This window comes from Megalobrama amblycephala, linkage group LG10 (genome assembly GCF_018812025.1).
Source record: "Megalobrama amblycephala isolate DHTTF-2021 linkage group LG10, ASM1881202v1, whole genome shotgun sequence".
NCBI lineage: Eukaryota > Metazoa > Chordata > Actinopteri > Cypriniformes > Xenocyprididae > Megalobrama > Megalobrama amblycephala.
The window spans coordinates 15,386,018-15,406,713 of NC_063053.1; the positions used below are offsets into that span (position 1 = coordinate 15,386,018).

The window sequence follows — 20,696 nt, forward strand, 5'->3', positions numbered from 1 at the left end:
AGGAGACAGTGCATGCGTAACAACCGCAGATTATGAGTTACCTGCGGTGAGTCCGACATAATGAATCCACTAACACAACACAGCGAATGCCGGTGGTAAACACTCGTGTTCCAATACTCGTGCACGAGTTTTGGGAGGCGTTCCCTCGAAATGAGCTGTGAAGGAGGGGGGTTGTTCTTACGCATGCACTCATTTCAAAAACTCACTAACGGTCTTTGGTTTCTTAGTCGACGAAAAGATCCTCTTTAGCACCTTTAACAAGTGACTATAATTTAAGTATTTAAATATAAAATCACATTTTGAGATAAAAGTTACATTGCGTGAAATAAAGTCACTGGTACAAGAAACGAAGTTGCCACTGCGATGTATAATGTCACAATGTGAGATATAAAGTCATATTTAAAGGTAAAACATCACATTTTGAGATATAAAGTCATAGTTATGAGATATAAAGTCACATTACAAGATTTAAAGTCACACTGTGAGATATCAAGTCATAATTTGAGATATTTTCGTCAAATTGTGAGATAGAGTCCCAATTGTGAGTCATATTTTGACATATAAATGTAACAGGTATACAAAGTATAATACTAAATATTGTTATAATTCACACAAAATTGTTCTATTGTACGTTTTATGATACCTGATCTAAAGGTGCGCTTCTCCTTTAAGTGTTGCGTGGTCACAGTATGACCTAATTTCCTGTCCTAACTCCTCCTCTTCCCTTTTGAAATGTGATTCTATGGAAGAGGTAGGTTTCTTTTGTCATCCTGTTAATTTTATTTAATCCTTATGTTAATTATATCTTTTATATCTGTATTTCAACCCAAACTTATGTGTAAAGTACTATTTTATCTATCCTTGGGATTATTTTTGTTATTTTACATTCTTTGAGGTATATTTCTGTCTTTTATGTGAAACAAGCACATGGTAATGGAGGCGCATCATATTTGTTTTATAGAGTGTTATAAGGGCCACTCAATCTGAGGCTGCTTATTTTGTCTCTGTTATACAGGTATGTTTTTCTGTATTATTATTTTCCTTATGTTCATGTTTTCTTCCTCCCTTTTGAAATGTGATTCTATGGAAGAGAGTGTTATAAGGGCCACTCAATCTGAGGCTGCTTATTTTGTCTCTGTTATACAGTAAATGATCCAGTGAATCTGCTGCCTGCTGTCCCGTGTCTGTTTCTACACCCACACAACGTAACACAACGCAGACCAAGTTTTAATACCCGGTGTCGCTGGCCGCACATCACGCTGGGCATAAGCGAGCCGCACGGGTTACATAAAGTCACATTAACAGATTTAAAGTCACATGGTGAGATATCAAGTCATAATTTGAGATATTTTTGCAATTTTGAGATATAAAGTCAGATTACGAAATTTTAAGTCACACAGCGAGATAAAAAGTTGTGAAATATAAAGTAAATTGTCTGAGATATAGTCGCAATTGTGAGACAGTAAGATTTTGAGAAAGTCACATTATGAGATTTAAAGTCACACTGCGAGATAAAGTTACACTGTGAGAAATAAAGTCAAATTGTGAGATATAGTCTCAATTGTGAGAGTCATATTTTGACATATAAAGTCACATTGTGAGATATAAAGTCATAATTTGAGATACAACGTCACATAAGATATCATTGGCGAAATGTAACATTTAAAGGTGCCCTTGATTCAAAAATTGAATTTACCTTGGCATAGTTAAATAACAAGAGTTCAGTACATGGAAAAGACATACAGTGAGTCTCAAACTCCATTGTTTCCTCCTTCTTATATAAATCTCATTTGTTTAAAAGACCTCCGAAGAACAGGCGAATCTCAACATAACACCGACTGTTACGTAACAGTCGGGTGTACGCCCCAATATTTGCATATGCCAGCCCATGTTCCCAACATTATGAAAGTCATTAGACATTAACGCAGCCAGTAACGTCTGGATCTGTGCACAGCCGAATCAACAGAATAGGTAAGCAAGCAATAACAATAGCGAAAAAAAGGCAGATGGAGCAATAATAACTGACATGATTCATGATAACATGATATTTTTAGTGATATTTGTAAATTGTCTTTCTAAATGTTTTGTTAGCATGTTGCTAATGTACTGTTAAATGTGGTTAAAGCTACCATCGTTTCTTACTGTATTCACGGAGACAAGAGCCGTCGTTATTTTCATTTTTTAAACACTTGCAGTCTGTATAATTCATAAACACAACTTCATTCTTTATAAATCTCTCCAACACTGTGTAATGTTAGCCGTTAGCCACGGAGCACTATCAAACTCATTCATAACCAAATGTAATCATTCAAATAAACACTGTACTTACGCGATTAGACATGCTGCATGACGAACACTTTGTAAAGATCCATTTTGAGGGTTATATTAGCTGTTTGAACTTTTTTTTATGTTGTTTAAGGCAAGCGCGAGCTCCGTGGGCGTGGAGCACGAGCAATTAAAGGGCCAGCAGCCCTGAATCGGCTCATTTATAATGATGCCCCAAAATAGGCAGTTAAAAAAATTTATTTAAAAAAATCTATGGGGTATTTTGAGCTGAAACTTCACAGACACATTCAGGGGACACCTTAGACTTATATTACATCTTTTAAAAAAAAGTTCTAGGGCACCTTTAAGCTATAACCATACAATAGTATAATTTAAGCATTAATGAGAAGAAAATACTGGAAAATAGCTACATTTTCTCAAATGTGATAAGACAACATAGACAGTGAACTGTACACAACCCTAACAGACACCATTAAGCCTCATTATTTCTGCAGGTAAGACAGTGTTTACCAATTATTAACTATAAAAGGCACTGAGATAATGAAATGATCCCCTTTACTGATAGCTTTTCATAACATATCCCAAGAAAATTAAATATGATGCACACAGACAATAAGTAGACAAAAAGTATATTTATTCTGAGAAAGATAACAATCTACAGTACAGGGAGGTCTCTGTTATTGCATGTCGGCTTTTTGTCTGAACGACCACCAGATCCTGAACAGTTCCGTCTGGTGGGACGTTGCAGCAATGAGCTCACTCACACAGTAAATATACAACACTGCAATGCAACTCGCGTGCAAATCAAAGCAGTGAATAAACACACTGCGTGTCCAAAGTGATAGTTTGGCGACTTGTCAAAAACCTCTAAGTAATTGATCCTGCCCTGTGAAAGTACACAGCACTGTAGCACTCATTTGCTTTGGTCAGTCTGAACTTAAGGCCTGTTGTTTGAAACATATGAAACAATTCTTAGATTCACAATATAAGGAATGCCACCAATATACTTCTTGATACATGATTATGATTACAATATGCTTATGCATAAAGAGATATTTCATCTAAAAGTGAAAAGTCTGTCCCATCTTCTCACCCTGATGTCGTTCAAAATGCGTATGACTTTCTTTTATCTGTGGGGCCTATGTGTGGAACACAAAAGAGTATATTTTATATAACTGTTTTTGAGAATGAAAGTCATTAGGTTTTAAAACAACACTTTTACTTTATGGACAAAAAACTCTTCTTTTGTGTTCAACAGAAGAAACTCATACAAGTTTGAACACAACATGAAGACAGAACTTTCATTTTTGCAAACTATCCCTTTAAAATCAATATGATTGTTTGGTTTGGGGTTCAACTCTCACTATGCCACCTTTAACACTTGCGGTTTACATCACTGTAATCACTTGCTGAGAGCCATTCACTTATTTTTCAACGCTGTTTCAGCGCCTCGCCACATTCTGGCACAATCCAACAGTACAAGTGGCAAGCATAAAACTCATCTTGATTTCATTCTTGGTTCATTCTGCGCTCATGAGAGAAAAATGTTTGCCACTAGTGACGTTAGTGATTCTTCCTCACCTAACCCAGCTTATGCAGTGAAACATTAACTTTTCCTTACTCTGTCATTCAGCTTAATACTCATTCACGTCGCACAGCAGCAGGCGACTTTTCCAGTTTGTCCTACGTGGAAGCCTGATAAAATGTGCAGTTTGGCCTGGAACAGCATTCCACGTATTTTATATAGAATTAATTTATTTATATGACTGCAATGCTTATCAAAGCATGATGTGGCTGACATCATGGTTTAGGGGCGACAAATACACAACTAGTAGCTTAAACCTTAAAAGGCAATGTAAGTTGCTTTGGATAAAAGTGCCTGACAAACGTATTCACACAATTATTGAAGAATAGTTTTTTAAAGATTTTCTGTGAAGGTGAAGTGTGTCATGTCTGCGCCACTAATGTCCCCAATTTGCAAAATAATTGAATTAATAATTGAGAACTGAACTGAATTAATAATTACATAATTTTGAAATAATTTTTGAAAGAACAGAATTGAAATAAAACAACAACACTAAAATCTCTCATCATTTGAGCATACAGATAGTCCCGTCCTCAAACTTACACCATTGTTTGTGTTGTTATAATGTCCAACTCAAACAAAAAGACTGCAAGTGGGGCGGAAATTACACATTTCACCTTTTAAAAAGTGCCATAAACTGCAAAGGCATGAAAAACCTAATTAGAAATTTCAGGCACAAATATTTTATCAGCTTAAACGGAAACTGGAAAGCAATGTCAACCATTAGTTCTGGTTGAAAACTCTGGCTCCTCTAAAATAGTTTTTCCTTCATCCAAAATGACCAGCATACACCCCATTCAAAAGTTTGGGTTAGTAAGACCTTTTTTAAAATTAATGCATTTATTCAGCAAGGATGCATTAAATTGATCAAAAGTGACAGTAAAGACATTTATGATGATGGATTTCTATTACAAATAAATGTTTCTTAACTTTCTATGCATCAAAGAATCTTGAAAAAAATGTATCACGGTTTCCATTTTAAGCTGCACAACTGTTTTCAATGTTGATAATAATAAGAAGAAATGTTTCTTCAGCATCAAATCAGATTATTAGAATGATTTCCGAAGGATCGTGTGACACTGAAGACTGGAGTAATGATGCTGAAAATTCAGCTTTGCCATCACAGGAATAAATTATATTTTAAAATGTATTAAAATAGAAAACAATTATTTAAATTGTAATAATATTTCACAATGTTTTTACTGTATTTCTGATCAAATAATTCCAGCCTCGGTGAGTAAACAAAAAAATGTACAGACCCCAAACTTTTGAATGTTAGTGTATATTCCAATAAATAACCAAGAATGTCTGAGCTAATCAGAATCCTCCTGACACCACTGAAACGCTTCACTCAAAACACTGTGATTTTGAAGAAACTCCAGGTTCAATGACCAGATATATAATCCAACTGGCCTACTAAGTCTACTTACTTACACTCAAAGACCCTGACCTCATGGCGTGTTTGAGTCTGGACTTAACTCCAAATGTAAACAAGACAGGCTGGAGAGATGTGCCAGCGTCCTGCTGTCTCTAAAATGGACAATCATTCACCCTCACTGGACAACAAGGTAAATGTCGATGATGTCAAGTTGGTAGTGTGTCCAAACATCTGCTTGTACTCTACATCACACTTAATGCTTTGACAGATACATGACGAAGCACTTGAGTCACTCTGGATAACAAAGGCAAGTAATCCTGTTCGTGCAAGTGTTAAAACACCAATAAAATGCCATGTTTTTGCTGAGACTGACCAATAGGGTTGCTTTTCACAGTGCCTAAATGAAGAAGGAAAATCTGGCAGTCTAAACTAGATCTTTGATAGTAAAACAGCCCTTAAGTCCACTTGAAACCCTCTTCAACAAAAGATAAGGTAAAGAAAGACAGATGACTCTTGCCCTGAATTGTTCACATGAGCATTTGAGGTTAACCTGGGACTTTCCAAATGGAGAGCAGATCTTAAAATGTAGCTGACAACTACTAGTCTCTATGAATGTTTCCATTTTATGACAAAAGCTTGCCGATCTTTTCTAAACTGTCCCATTCATTTCACAGCCACCTGTTCTCCAGTTCACCCACAAACACAGTCTCATAAAGCAGATGGATCTGTGTCCGTTTCTATCCATAAAAGTCTCACCGAATCCACGTCAACAGTACAATCATATTCTCGCATCTACGCCAAACAGCAGTATTTCCTCCACCATGACTCGGAGAGCTTCCTCATTTTATCGGGCGTCCGCTTCTTCAGCCTTTTCTGTTGCTGGCTGTCCGAGTACTGGATGCTGGCCACTATAGCAGTGTCAAACACCTCCTTTAGGTTCTTCTGGGTGAGCGCTGAACACTCCATGTACGAGACAGCCTGCACTTCCTCAGCACACACACAGGCCTCCTCGGGGTCGACCGGCCTCTCCTTGTACTGGGCCAGCTGGATGAGCACTTTGACGTCTTGCCGGAGGTCAGCCTGAGTGCCGACCAGCAGTATCGGTGCCCTCGGGCAGTGCCGGCGGATCTCAGGAACCCACTTCTCCCTCACATTCTGGAACGAGGAGGGACTTACCACACTGAAGCAGAGCAGGAAGACGTCAGCGTTGGTGTAGCACAGCGGCCGGAGCTTGTCAAACTCATCCTGCCCAGAGCAAAGAAAGATTCAGTAGTGATAAACATCAAGGAGAAACTAACACTTGATACTGTTTTGGAATGTTAAAAGTAGTTACATGTAAAATGTGAATGGCCCCAAGGGTGTTTGTTCTGCTCGCTCTGTTTTACATTATATATTTTCTTACAAAAAGGACTAACTTTTTTTTTTTTTCTGTTAATGAAACTGCTGGATCCCTCAAAAATGAACATCTGCATTTAGAACTTCATATTGTTAATTGTTAGATTTCTTTAGTTATGAAGTTGTGATTTTCTATTAAACATCTTGTCAGTTGTCAGTAATTTGTTGTCTATGTATTATATTCTTTATTTTTTCTTTCTGGTTGTTTATTGTAAACAAACTTTTGAAATATCATACATTACCATTCAAAAGTATGGGGTTGGTAAGATTTTTTATTGTTTTTGAAATAAGTCTCTTATGCTCACCAAGGTTATATTTATTACAGTAAAAACAGTAATATTGTGAAACATTATTACAATTTAAAATAACTATTTTCAGCAGCCATTCCAGACTACAGTGTCACAGGATCCTTCAGAAATTATGCTAATACGCTGATTTGGTGCTCAAGAAACTTTTCTTATTATCAATGTTGAAAACAGTTGTGCTGCTTAATATTTTGTGGAAACTTTGATCATTTTTTCAGGATTCTTTAGTGAATATAAAGTTAAAAAAACAACATTTATTTGACGTTTTGTAAATCTTTTGTAACATTGTAAATGTTTTTACTGTTACTTTTTAATGCATCCTTACAGAATAAAAGTATTCTTTTCTCTTCTTTTCATCAAAATTGTAGTGCAAATAAATTTAGTAGTGTAAAAACTTCTCCAAACGCCAATAAGCAGCCTTATCTTACAGTAATGGTACTTTAATCTTCTAAACTGGCAACTTCCAGGTCATGCTTATGATTCCATATCTCTGAAATATCAGAACCCGCTGTGATGTCAGCGGCACAAATGATACAATCTAGAACAGAAAATGTGAGATCTGTTGTTTATTACTGCTGCATTCCATCTCTTTTACTCTTCCTTTAGAGTCTCCAGCTTGGTTTTTGTTGATACACCAAGGAAGCTTTCTTCTCATATTAGTCAACTGGACACATTCTAACCTATGAGAAACAATCATCCAACAGTATAATTTATCCAATTATATAATTTATATGCAAGTATGTTGGTATCTGGTTTATGAAATTAAAGGTGATGATACACGGGGCAACTTTTTGAGCAATACTGCCAGGCAATATTGCCCAGCGATGTTGCTTGGGCACTCTCCCATTGAGAATGGGCAAATTTCTATCTGGATGCTTTAGATCAATATTTCAATATTTGTTGCCCATTCTCAATGGGAAAGTGCCTAAGAAACATCGCTCGGCAACATTGCTCAAAAAATTGCCCTGTGTATCATCACATTTAAATACTCACTGATAGTAACTTTTATGTTACGGCTGATACCCAATAAATGGCTGATATTAAAATTCTATTTAATTTACCAGTGTTATTAATTAAATTATTAGTGCTTTTAAAGATGAATTTTAAATAATGTTTAATAAAAGCAAAACTAAATGTAAAAGTAGAGGAAATGAGCTCACAAACTTATAAATAAAAAAAATTCTCAAGTCTTTCTGTGTGTCTCTCTCCTTCTCTTTCCACTGACCTAAACAGGACTGATCCAAATCTCTCTTGGCTTGCCTCCCTTCACTGTCTCCCCTTAGCTTGCTAAACTCATCGAAAACACACTGATCTCACGTTTCCAGTGACTAGCCCCAGCTGTACCCTGGCTGAAAGTAGGTCTCCCTTTCCCTCGGATCAAGCCCAATTCATCACAATTAGACTGCTTCCCATTTGTGATCCCCTAGAGCTGGTTTCCCACTCCCACAAAGGGAGAGAGACACTTACTGACCTATAATAGTGTGCTCCCATAGGATAAAGCATATACTTCCTTATGATGCCTGGACTGCAAACTTCAGCTGAACTTTACCAGAAACTCTTATCATGAGTAAGCAAAACAACACTGAATCACTTTTGTTCTTATCTAACAGATAGGCAACCATATGACTAATTAGGACATGACTCACAAGTCTGTTTACAGTTAAGAGCGGAGGGCTTCTACCAGTATGTGTTTATGCAAACAATATGTCATCCTTATACAGCGACATGATGGAGTTGCACTGCCTTGAATGTGTTTGTGTGAGGTGGTTTGTTTGGGTCTGGTGGTGCTGAGTGGGCTCCCTGGACTGACCTGACCGGCTGTGTCACAAAGCTGAAGTTTCACAGGCTTGCCATCCACAGCTACAACCGCTGCAATGGAGAACAGATTCAATTCGACATTTTATCCCTCTTTAGTCAGTGCACATCATTAAGACACACGGACTGTGATTAATGAGACTGAATTGGGTTGGTGAACTTGCTGATCTTACAAAAACACACCATAAAAACATCAGCCAAACATCATGTGGCCATGTGATCAATTGAATTAGGTCACTCAATTGATCAATCTTCATCATTTATATATATATATATATATATATATATATATATATATATATATATATATATATATATATATATATACAGTACAGTCCAAAAGTTTGGAACCACTAAGATTTTTAATGTTTTTAAAAGAAGTTTTGTCTGCTCACCAAGGCTACATTTATTTAATTAAAAATACAGTAAAAAACAGTAATATTGTGAAATATTATTACAATTTAAAATAACTGTTTTCTATTTGAATATATTTCACAAAGTAATTTATTCCTGTGATGCAAAGCTGAATTTTCAGCATCGTTACTCCAGTCTTCAGTGTCACATGATCCTTCAGAAATCATTCTAATATGCTGATTTGCTGCTAAATAAACATTTATGATTATTTTCAATGTTGAAAACAGTTGTGTACTTTTTTTTTCAGGATTCCTTGATGAATAGAAAGTTCAAAAGAACAGCATTTATCTGAAATACAAAGCTTCTGTAGCATTATACACTACCGTTCAAAAGTTTGGGGTCAGTAAGAATTTTTATTTTTATTTTTTTGAAAAAAAATTAAAGAAATGAATACTTTTATTCAGCAAGGATGCATTAAATCAATCAAAAGTGGCAGTAAAGACATTTATAATGTTACAAAAGATTAGATTTCAGATAAACACTGTTCTTTTGAACTTTCTATTCATCAAATAATCCTGAAAAAAAATATTGTACACAAATATTTTGTACAATTGTACACATTAAATGTTTCTTGAGCAGCAGATCAGCATATTAGAATGATTTCTGAAGGATCATGTGACACTGAAGACTGGAGTAATGATGCTGAAAATTCAGCTTTGCATCACAGGAATAAATTACTTTGTGAAATATATTCAAATAGAAAACAGTTATTTTAAATTGTAATAATATTTCACAATATTACTGTTTTTTACTGTATTTTTAATTAAATAAATGTAGCCTTGGTGAGCAGACGAAACTTCTTTTAAAAACATTAAAAATCTTAGTGGTTCCAAACTTTTGGACTGTACTGTATATATATATATAATATAATATAATTATAATATTATAATATATATAATATAATTTACAAAAGTGATTTTATATACATAGAAAGCACATTAAATGCAAGTAAAACATCCACTTTTAAGGTTTCAAATAAGTTTGAGGAGAATAAAATGTCAAAATGTGGGTGAAATAATGTTCCATTGTCATTCAGTCTAACATTTATATTTATGTAAAAATTGAAACAACATATTTATTCTGACCTGTACGTAATAAAATATATAAAAGAATAAGAGAGCATACTAATTTTTATTGCATTTTAAATGAGTACAAAAATTCTTGCTGACAAATAGGCAAAACCTAGGATAGTGGCAAAGTTTAAAAATGTAGTAAAAAGTGTAAAAGTAATTAGCACTTGCAATTCTGTAAATCGTGGTTGAAATGTATGATATGTAATTTTTGCTCAGAAAAAACCAAACAAATTAAGCAGGACCCATTCTGACATATTGAAAAACAACAATTCAAAGCTGTATTACTTATTGTTTTGTTGTTGTGACACTTGAAAACACTTTCATCTTTGACCCATATTATGTATATATATATATATATATATATATATATATATATATATATATACACATGCATAATATATACACATACATACATTATATATATATATATATATATATATATATATATACATAATATACATATACATACATACATTTTATATATATATATATATATATATATATATATATATATATATATATATATATATATACACATACATAATATACATATATATAAAATGTATGTATGTATGTATGTATATATATATATATATATATATATATATATATATATATATATATATATATATATACATACATATACATACATACAACAATATATATATATATATATATATATATATATATATTCTAAATTGACATTAGTTAGTTCAAGCTGATAATTGGTTGGTTGGTTGAGCTGAAATGACCAGATGGTAACTGGTTTGTTGCTGGTCTAAGGTGGTCTATCAAGCAAATGACCAGCAGTTTGGACAAGCTAATGGCCATCTTAGACCAGCTAGAAACCAGCTACCATTACCCAATACACAGCAGCAGCACCAGCCTAAACTAAATTTGGTAGCAGGTGGTTAGAGTAGTTAAAGTTTTGAATTTACTAACTTTATTTACTTTTTACATTTAGTTTTTATGTTTTGATTTTAAATGCTGGAGTGATATTTACCTGCAAAGTTGTCAAACGCTGTTGGAACATACTCGGTGGGATACCCATTGGTGGTATAGCTCACAATAAGACTAGTTTTACCCACTGCACCATCACCAACCAACACGCACTTCACCCTGCGCTCCGCTGCAGACCCGAAGCGGCTCTTCACCGCGGATGACAAATCTTTGCCCCTGAATCTCCTCGGGGGTACCGGCGGCACAACCGTACCTGGGACAGGCTTATATTCTCCACCTCCCTGCGGAGGCATCGCTGAAAACTCTGACCGTCCAGGAGTTTTAACGCCAGGTTCAGTGATTCATCTCGCTTGTGAATGAGAGATTGGAGCGCCCGTCTCCGGTTTCACCGCGGTGTCCATTTATTTTTGAGGGGGGAAAAAGTCCGCTAAAGCTACATTTCAAATCAAAAAGTGTTTGCTTTATCTGGACATAAAACAAAGAAACGCTAAAGCAAAAATAAATACGAAGCCCACACATACACTGACGTTATGCCCTCATGAGGCGAGCCATCCTCCGCCCTCTCTAAAACTGATCTGAGCACTTTTACTCCTTTACTCCCAAACACTGCGGCTGTGTCTCAATGCAGAGTCAGCCGCCTGCTAGACAGCGCTTTGAGGCGCGCGCAGCATTTTCGGTCGTACCCGAGGTAGGCAGCTGAGGAGGATTTGGGACAGAGCCCATGACATCATCTACTGAGAGCTGCATTCATCCGTGAACTGAAGTTCAGCAGACCTGTTGTCATTACTGATAAACTCAACTGAACTGCTGCGAATACACGCGTCAGCATTTTTATTTGTTATCAGTGATAATGTCCTTGAAAATAGAAATGGACGAAGTGCATATAAATTTGTATTTGACAAATCTCTTTAGTGTTGAATGCTTTTTTTTTTTCTAGAAGAACGTTCAGTATGGATATCGACCATTTTTTTTACAGTCTATGATATCGACACTATCATAAAATTCTTCAAATAGTAATAATTAAAGTAAATATAATTAAAGTAAATTAGTTTTTGCCACTTTCCGATACAATGTGTTTATGTATGATGAATAAACATCAATGACCCATCAGTGAACCTGTATAGACAACTGACTGCATTGAGATCACATTTTTGATGCATTGCCATTGTCGATATATTGAGTGTTTGTGGATCAGTGTTGTAACTAAAACTACTCAAAACTGTTCTCGTTAATTGAAATAAAGCTATATATTTATATGGAATATATATAGTTTTTATATATGTGTAATTTGTGTCTCTAATGTTGTTTTTAATTAATGGCTAAGTGGAATTTATGTGCAATTTAAGCAACAAAAAAATATCCAATTCATTGAATTGTGACGCCATCTATTGGACAAACGCAAAAACGGTGTAAATTCACCTAAGAACAAGAGAAAGACGTTTAACTCTAGTCAATAGAGAATATTAGTTAATAATATTAACTATTAATAATTTTCACATATATAATAAGGCACATTTTGTGGGTTTCATGTACATTATGTGCGTTTTTATTGCTCTTGCCGTTTATTTTTGTGTGGAACGTTAGTCGCAGATCTTGTTTGCCCCGAGCCCCGGTCTCAGATGAACACACACACCCGCACATGATTCTGAAACCCTTAGCTTTGTGTGAGAGTTTGACAGATGGCTGCAAAAGCTGGTAAAGAAACTAAAACAAACCGTGAGGTCGTGCTGGGCTTCTTAGAGGAGGCAGAATCATGGCAGCTCCTCAGCAACCAGTTTCCAAGTAAAGTCGGAGGGAGACCTGCGTGGTTAAGCCAGGTGGATTTGCCAACTGTGTCCGAGTTACAGTGCGAGAAGTGCAAACTCCCAACAGTGTTTCTTCTGCAGGTGTATGCGCCTGTTACGGAACATGATCGATGCTTTCACAGAACACTATTTGTGTTCTGCTGCAAGACACCAGCCTGCTATTCAAGAAATGACAACAAGTGTTTTAAAGGTAATTCATGAGCTGTCTGATGTATATATGTATATATATATATATATATATATATATATATATATATATATATATATATATATATATGTTATATTTTAATTAAAGAGGTATTCATTTGGGAATCATCTCTCATATTGTCTAAAAGTGGTTTAGTATTAATCGTACAAGGGTCTGTATAACATATGTATAAAGTTACAGTATTTTGCTTTATCCCCATTTCCAGTGTTCAGATGTCAACTGCCAAGGAAAAATGACTTTTACCCTTTTGATCCACCTTCTGATGAGAAACCAGACCAGCTTATGGATGATCATCAGGTTCTGAGCTCTGGGCTCAAACTGTGCAGACTGTGTGGCTGTCTGGGACAGAAAGCCTGCTCTAGATGTCACTCTGTCACATACTGCAGTAAAGAGCATCAGACTATAGACTGGAAACACCGGCACAAGAAAGAATGTTCAAATGAAGGTGAGTGAATGCTTTGATTATGCATTATTTCTAATGATTGCAACTTTAATATATACTTGTGATTTTCTTCATATTTGTTTCTATAGTTTCTCAAAGTTCAGAGGAGCTCAATTCATTTCTCTTTCCTGAGTGGGAGCTGGTTACCGAACCAGAAGAGCTTCCAGGAAAAGATGAGAAACTCCATGAATCCCATAGTTTGGATCAAGAGAGCATGACGTGCGTAAATAACGGTATGCCTTTGAACAGATTCAGCAGCTTGATATTTCTACATCTTGTCAAGGATTTGTCATTCACAGTTTTTATGTACTCTCTCAGGTTTGGAGAACAGTGAGCTAGAGAGTATGGCGCTTCATGAAACACAAGACACTAAAGTGTTTCAGAAGTTCAAGAAGCGAATTGCTAATGAACCACAACAGGTCAGTTACAAGAGCCTGAAGAGCAAATGCTACCTATGGCTTGTGTCTGTTATATGTTCAACGGCTATGTGATTATGTATTTTTTAAGGTTTTGCGGTATTGTAAAGAAGGATCTCCTCTTTGGGTGTCAGCTGAACATGTGCCACGTGATGAAGAAGTTCCAGAATGTCCATGTGGTGCTAAACGTCTCTTTGAATTTCAGGTAATGTAAAATACATGTTAAATATAAAAAGCACATTGTCATTTAAACATTACCATTTAAAAGTTTGGGGTCAGAGATTTTTTTTTTTCAAGAAATAAATGCTTTTATTCAGCAAGGATGTATTAAATTGATGAAAAAATGACAGTAAATTAAAATGTTTAATGTACATGTAATGTAAAATGTTTAATGTTACTAAAGATTTGTATTTCAAACTTTCTATTCATCAAAGAATCCTGAAAAAAATGTATGTTTCCATAAAAATATTAAGCAGCACAACTGTTTTCAACATTTATAATAATTAGAAATATTTCTTAAAGGGATAGTTCACCCAAAAATGAAAATTCTGTTATCATTTATTCAGCCTTAAGTTGTTCCAAATCTGTATAAATTTCTTTCTTCTACTGTACACAATTTTGAAGAGAATTTGTAAGCAGGCCGTTTTGGGGCACCATTGACTTCCATAGTAGGAAAAAAATACTATGTAAGTCAATGGTGTTCCAGAACTGTTCAGTTTCCCACGTTCTGAAAAAATTTCTTTTATGTTCAACGGAACAGAAATGTATACAGGTTTTGAACAACCTGAGGGTGAGTAAATTATGACAGAATTTTGATTTTTGGGTGAACTATCCCTTTAAGCACCATAATCAGCATATTGAAATTATTTTTGAAGGATCTTGTGACACAAGGAGTAATAGCTGCTAATTCAGCTTTGCCATTACAGGAATGTCACATCTTAAATTAAGATCAAATAAATCCAGTCTTGATAAACATTGAGACTTCTTAATCTTACCAAACCTTTTGAACAATACTGTAAATGGTACCACTCCTTGTTTTAAAATACACAGCTATGTTTTAATATTTCTCTTACATGTAATACAATTAGATTAATGCATTACTCTGAAGCAACGCTGAGATTTTATCCTAACACTTTAAATTGTGGCTGTGTTTATTTCAGATTATGCCTCAGTTACTTAATCACCTCAAAGTGGATAGGACAGATGCCAGCATAGACTGGGGTACAGTGGCCATCTACACATGTGCTGACAGCTGTGACCAAGGCACCAAATATTCTGCCGAATTCATCTGGAAACAAGACTTTTCAGGAGAACAAGCAGTGTAGAATTACTCCATGCAGATGAACTACTATTTGGACTTGTGTATCATAAAGCACATTTGTAATAAAGAAAGGACTGGTTCTTTTGAGGCAACCACATACACCATTTGTGTGCCTAACTGAAATTAAAAGATGTCATATATACAGTATATATAAAAAGAGACTTGCTTCAAAATGTAAAAATAAACCTTACCAACCCCAGACTTTTGAACAGTAGTATTGTCAAGTCTGACTCAGAGTCTGTATTAGCATTAATTAAAACCTGTTATTTCTAAAGCAAAATCTTAACAAGGCAGGAAAATGGTGTTATTTGTAATACAATTGTGTCATTTTTATTTATAGTTCTGGAATGAAATCCAAATTAATCTCACACTACCCAATTCCTTTGATTGTAAAAACTCATCAAAACAGAACCAAAATAATGTCTTATTGCCATTCCAGGAGGTTTAATATATTTGGAGGTAAAAAAAAATGTACAACTGAAGAGATAAGCTGAAGTTGGCAAACATTTATTTGCATTCAAAAGTAGCAAAGTAAGTTAGTTACATAGACAAACAAATTAAATTAAAATGTCAGTGCTTTACAGGGGGCTTTTGGGAGACCTACAGCACATCATACAATGAAATGGGAATTCAGTTGTTCAATATGCCAACGATTAACTCATTCAAAACTGTAACTTAATGGTCAAATCCACATAATGATTTCAACAACCGAAGGATCCGCATACATGTTTGCAAAGCTTTGTTAGAAAATAACCTAAATGCGCTCCTTCAAACAAAATTTTCTTGCACTGGTCAACATGGGCATTACTTGCCACAAACTGATTCCTCACTGATGGACAGCCAACACAGACAGTCAATCAGTAATGCAATACACATAAAACCTGCTAACAAAGGGAATGTGTAAAAGTATGTATGAAACGCTGAACATTATAACATCATAAAACAATAAAAGATTGTTAAAATGATCAGACATGGATAAAACAGTATTTTCAAAACCAAATGGCGGGTGAGAAACATTTTTAAAAAGGTAAAATAAAAGCATTATCCTCAGATTGGTTCACTTTCTGAGTGAAGAAACAGGTGTCCTTCATATTTACAAGCTTACAAAAGTAAAATGAAACAGCGTAGGTCACCCCAGACATACCGGTGGGCTCAGCAAGTAATTCACTAGCGGTAACAGAACGGTGAGCTGCACAGAGATTACGTAGTCTTCCTGAACCCTTTTAAGATTGGGTATATATTCTCAAAAGCTTCATAGATTTCTCCTCTAACCTTTGCACCTGAAAAAAAAAAAAAAAGGGTAAATTTTCATTGTGTAACCTCAATTTCACTTAGAATCTCATACTAGTATTGAAACGTACCGTTTGTGCTATTTTAATTACAACAATGACCTCACCTGTGAGTACAACTTTGCCTGAAACGAATATTAAAAGGACGATTCTTGGTTTGATCATTCTGTAGATTAATCCTGGAAATAACTCGGGTTCATAGCTGGGGAAAAGTATAAGCAGGATATTAGATTTTATATCAAATGGTATTACAGTTTTTCTATCTCACAGTCAGAATGATGCTCACAAAGGATTCAAAATCTCAGGGGATTAGTGATAAGACGACTTTGTGCGCAAAAAAAAAAAAAAAAAAAAGTATTCAACAATTTAATCTCTCCCCCATCAGTCTCCTACGCTGTTTACTTTTTTTAGACAGTGCAGCGCTTCCAGGTTCTACGTCAGAACTCCGGCTCATTACTGGTCGAGAGCCGGATAATACTGAGCCGGCGTTCTGATGTAGAACCTGGAAGCACTGCACTGTCTAAAAAAAAAAAAAAAAGTAAACAGCGTAGGAGACTGATGGGGGAGAGATTAAATTGTTGAATAAAGTCATTTTTATTTTGTTTTTGCACACAAAAAGTATTCCCATCACTTCTTAAAATTAAGGTTGAACCACTGCAGTCACGTTGACTATTTTAACAATGTCTTTACTACTTTGCTGGATCTTGGAAAAAAAAAAAAAAAAAAAAAAAAAAAAAACCTCTCGGATTTCATCAAAAATATCTTAATTTGTGTTCTGAAGATGAACAAAGGTCTTACGGATGTGGAACGACATGAGTAATTAACTAACCCTTTAAGGGGCTCAAACAGTAATGTAGAATATTACTAACTTATTCATAAGGCATAGAAAAGCATTCAATTTAGTTTGAGATGTACTATAAAATAATATTAATTAATAAAAAAAAAAAAAAAAAAATATATATATATATATAAAAAAAAAAAAAAGGACAAACCTGCTAAACTGCTGGTGTGTAAGCACCAGGCCCTCTAATCGGATGGGAAACTTGACATCGCAGCTGCCCACCATGTTCTGAATTTTGAAGTCTAAGAATTTGGCAGGAAAACCCAACTTCTGCACCACTCTGGCATATTTTCTGGCTGCCAATCGGGACTGTTCCTCACTGCAGAAGCGAGTGCACACAAGAAAGGTAAACACACACACTGCTGTTAGTTCTACATGTGCGAGAGGAAGAAAACGACAGCAAGATGGCAATCGTACCTTTTAGCTCCTGTGCACACCATCTTCCCTGAGCTGAAGATGAGAGCAGTTGTTCTGGGTTCTCGTATTCTCATGATGACAGCAGCAAAACGCTGAAATAGTTATTAACGGAAATTTTTGTTAAATCAAAGTGGATGACTTCTATGAAATGTTTAGAAAAAAGTATACACTTGCAAGTGTGACTTTTATTTTTATGAACTGTTAGACTAACAATAGGCAAAATCCCTTTCGAGGTAAGTCAGTTCACTCTGCGGTCATATTTGCAACAACTACAGACAGCTATTTCGGGCAAGCAAGACCAACTCTTATCTACTTAAATGGGGAAATACTGAAATATCAAAAGCTGCTTGCCAAACTCACATTTAAATAACATATTTCAAATCAGAAAAATACAAATCTGACAACCTAATTATTTTTTAATGGTCAAATGGCATTATCAATGATCAAAAAAGTTGCATAAAAGACTAAGGTCTTTTTAAAAAAAAAAAAGAAATTCTTAACTAATCTTACCTTTGGATTATATTCAGCATTTCTGGCTCGAAGTGCTATCGTCTTCAAGTCAAGTTTGCACCCCAAGTTCACAGTGGACACAATATTCCTTAAAAGTAAAATTTATTATAATTTAACTTTTTTTTAACAAAACATGGAAATACATATGATAAATTCTAAAGAGCAGTCATGTTATGAGCTTCTAGAACAGGGGTGTCCAAAATCAGTCCTGGAGGGCCACTGTCCTGTAGAGTTTAGCTCCAACTTGCCTCAATACACCTGCCTGGAAGTTTCTAGTATGCCTAGTAAGACCTTGATTAGCTGTGTTTAACTGGGGTTGGAGTTGTACTCTGCAGTGGCCCAGGACTGGAGTTATTTTTTAATAGCTCAAAAAAACTTTTTTTGGTCTTAAAGGCAATCAACAACATTTCTAACAGAAATGTACAGTGATGACAGCTTAAGAACTCACTGTAACTGGGGAACGATGCCAGAGCTCTCTGAGGCTGGTGTGGCAGGAGTGACGGGGGTCATAGGGGTGAGAGGTGTGGTATAAAGTGGCGTGTTGCCTGGCAGTGCCGTCGTCGTGGAGACCTGCGAGTGGTACAGCTGGGGTGTCTGGCCTGAACCTCCCACCATCCCACCCTGCTGTTGTGAGGCTGCCTGTTGCTGCTGCTGCTGCTGCTGCTGTTGTCGCTGCTGCTCCTCCAGGAGGGACAAGCTGTTGGTGTTCTGCACTGGCTGTGGTGTAAGTCCCGTGCCATACGGCATCATAGGACTGAAAATGGGAATGCCAGGTGTCATGGCGCTCTTTGAATAGAAACGAGGTGAATTAATTTCATGCATTGATGAATTGAATAAGTTGATTAAAATATCTGTATTATGTAAAGCCTGCAATACACAACATGACTTTTGCCCCAAGTAATTTAAAGCCTGGAGCGGTCAACACTACTTGCTGAAAGTCAGATTTGTGCAGATTTGAGTTGATAGACTCAAAATTTTTTTTTTTTTTTTTTTAGCTTCAGACTGAGCCGATTTTATAACACACATTATTTTAATTTGTCACATTTCTCCTAGCTACAAGGCATTTCTGTGTGAGTTTGTTGTGTTCGGAATGACTTGAAACTCTGATACTCAGTTACAAAGTTGGTAAGTGTTAGTTAGATGCATGCATTTTAAAATTGGGTGAGATTTTTAAAACTGTGTATTCCAGCTTTAACTATGTTTACTCAACACTACATTACTCACCTGTGGAGATGCCAGCCCTTGAGGGAAAGGAGGTATACTGTTGTTCTGCTCCATATCGACAAGTTATGAAGCAAAACAACCTAGTAGTGATTTCAAGACTAGCTTGAAGACCTCAATGGATTCAAAAGACCTGTGCTGAAATAAAGAACAAACAAAAACACTTACACAACAATACTTCCGAGAAACTTGCGTGTACTGTAGACAGGTAACGTTAAATCAATAAATATATACATATCTACAGGAGGAACACAATTGCAGGGTTTGGTTGTGAAATAAAAACCTGCGGAGTGTCATTATTCCAAGTTTATTAGGAAAGTAAATTTAAAAGTAAAGTACAGAACGCATCAAGATAAGTTTATAGATAAAGGCTTATGCTTTTTTGCAGTGTGGCTCAATGTTGTATCACATTATCAAAGCTCCTAAACATAAGATAATTCACATTCAATGGAAAGCAACAACAGAGTTGACAATTAATCAGGTAACGTTAGTAGTGATCAGAACAAGACTACTGTCTACGGAACAGACTGAAGAGCCCAACATGGCTAGCTTGGCGGCGCTAATCTGTTCGTTACAAACTCAAACAGTTCATATTAAATATATAACAGACATCTTTCCCGAAATAGTATCATGGATTGTGCATGAAAAAGGGCAAAACAAACCGATAATTCGCAGCATCCACCAGGCGGGCTGTGAGTTTGAGTGGAATAGTTCCAGAAGCGCAGGGAGCGCGCACAACATGAGATTTCACAACAACTTCCGCCGACTTCTTTATGCGTTTCCGGTGCATCATGGGCTATTTTAATTTAAGTTATATATACACATTCATATAAACAACACCAAGAATTTTTTTTTTAATAATTTTATAAAATATAACGGGAAATGATTCAATAATGCAAAAAAAAAAAATAAGCGTAAAAAGAGTGTGGTAAAAGTCAAAAGCTGCTGCTGCTTCATTTATTAATAAAATATTTCAGAATATTACTAATATTAATATTAATAATAATAGACGTTT

General features: G+C 35.5%; 3 protein-coding genes and 1 long non-coding RNA gene across 5 annotated transcripts; 2 read left to right on the forward strand and 2 right to left on the reverse strand.

Moving 5' to 3' along the window:
- Nucleotides 1-287: 287 nt before the first annotated feature.
- LOC125276881 lies at nucleotides 288-1,554 on the forward strand. Its single transcript, XR_007186770.1, has 3 exons — nucleotides 288-751; nucleotides 962-1,015; nucleotides 1,147-1,554. It is a non-coding gene; the product is annotated as an uncharacterized LOC125276881 (long non-coding RNA).
- A 3,724-nt stretch (nucleotides 1,555-5,278) lies between these two features.
- Nucleotides 5,279-11,887, reverse strand: rhoua (ras homolog family member Ua). Its single transcript, XM_048204823.1, has 3 exons — nucleotides 11,255-11,887; nucleotides 8,760-8,818; nucleotides 5,279-6,494 (listed from the first exon to the last, which is right to left on the reverse strand). The coding sequence occupies exons 1-3, from the start codon at nucleotides 11,502-11,504 to the stop codon at nucleotides 6,042-6,044; spliced, it is 762 nt and encodes a 253-aa protein (XP_048060780.1). The 5' UTR covers nucleotides 11,505-11,887; the 3' UTR covers nucleotides 5,279-6,041.
- A 911-nt stretch (nucleotides 11,888-12,798) lies between these two features.
- On the forward strand, nucleotides 12,799-16,368 carry pdcd2 (programmed cell death 2). Its single transcript, XM_048204824.1, has 6 exons — nucleotides 12,799-13,206; nucleotides 13,430-13,669; nucleotides 13,756-13,899; nucleotides 13,985-14,085; nucleotides 14,174-14,287; nucleotides 15,243-16,368. Exons 1-6 carry the CDS (start codon nucleotides 12,891-12,893, stop codon nucleotides 15,405-15,407), a joined length of 1,080 nt encoding a protein of 359 aa, XP_048060781.1. The 5' UTR covers nucleotides 12,799-12,890; the 3' UTR covers nucleotides 15,408-16,368.
- Nucleotides 15,890-20,481, reverse strand: LOC125276883 (TATA box binding protein). 2 transcript variants are annotated; one of them, XM_048204825.1, is made up of 8 exons: nucleotides 20,344-20,481; nucleotides 19,685-19,819; nucleotides 18,909-19,246; nucleotides 18,461-18,548; nucleotides 17,951-18,042; nucleotides 17,685-17,852; nucleotides 16,800-16,894; nucleotides 15,890-16,683 (listed from the first exon to the last, which is right to left on the reverse strand). In XM_048204825.1, the coding sequence occupies exons 2-8, from the start codon at nucleotides 19,736-19,738 to the stop codon at nucleotides 16,604-16,606; spliced, it is 915 nt and encodes a 304-aa protein (XP_048060782.1). In that variant the 5' UTR covers nucleotides 19,739-19,819; nucleotides 20,344-20,481; the 3' UTR covers nucleotides 15,890-16,603. The 2 variants fall into 2 exon arrangements, with proteins under 2 accessions (XP_048060782.1, XP_048060783.1); XM_048204826.1 differs by having other exon boundaries at nucleotides 19,685-19,814; nucleotides 20,344-20,473.
- Between the last annotated feature and the right edge of the window lie 215 nt (nucleotides 20,482-20,696).

What these genes read in the sequence shown, in the direction of transcription:
- pdcd2 (XM_048204824.1), top strand. Translation starts at nt 12,891, where the DNA reads ATGGCTGCAAAAGCTGGTAAAGAAACTAAAACAAACCGTGAGGTCGTG. An exon ending in TGACAACAAGTGTTTTAAAG is followed by an intron (nt 13,207 to 13,429) that starts GTAATTCATGAG and finishes CCCCATTTCCAG; the next exon opens with TGTTCAGATGTCAACTGCCA. An exon ending in GAAAGAATGTTCAAATGAAG is followed by an intron (nt 13,670 to 13,755) that starts GTGAGTGAATGC and finishes TTGTTTCTATAG; the next exon opens with TTTCTCAAAGTTCAGAGGAG.
- rhoua (XM_048204823.1), bottom strand. Translation starts at nt 11,504, where the DNA reads ATGCCTCCGCAGGGAGGTGGAGAATATAAGCCTGTCCCAGGTACGGTT. An exon ending in AGCGTTTGACAACTTTGCAG is followed by an intron (nt 8,819 to 11,254) that starts GTAAATATCACT and finishes TCTCCATTGCAG; the next exon opens with CGGTTGTAGCTGTGGATGGC. An exon ending in TTTGTGACACAGCCGGTCAG is followed by an intron (nt 6,495 to 8,759) that starts GTCAGTCCAGGG and finishes TGCTCTGGGCAG; the next exon opens with GATGAGTTTGACAAGCTCCG.
- LOC125276883 (XM_048204825.1), bottom strand. Translation starts at nt 19,738, where the DNA reads ATGGAGCAGAACAACAGTATACCTCCTTTCCCTCAAGGGCTGGCATCT. An exon ending in AAGGGCTGGCATCTCCACAG is followed by an intron (nt 19,247 to 19,684) that starts GTGAGTAATGTA and finishes TTCTATTCAAAG; the next exon opens with AGCGCCATGACACCTGGCAT. An exon ending in AGGCAAAGTTGTACTCACAG is followed by an intron (nt 16,684 to 16,799) that starts GTGAGGTCATTG and finishes TTTTTTTTTCAG; the next exon opens with GTGCAAAGGTTAGAGGAGAA.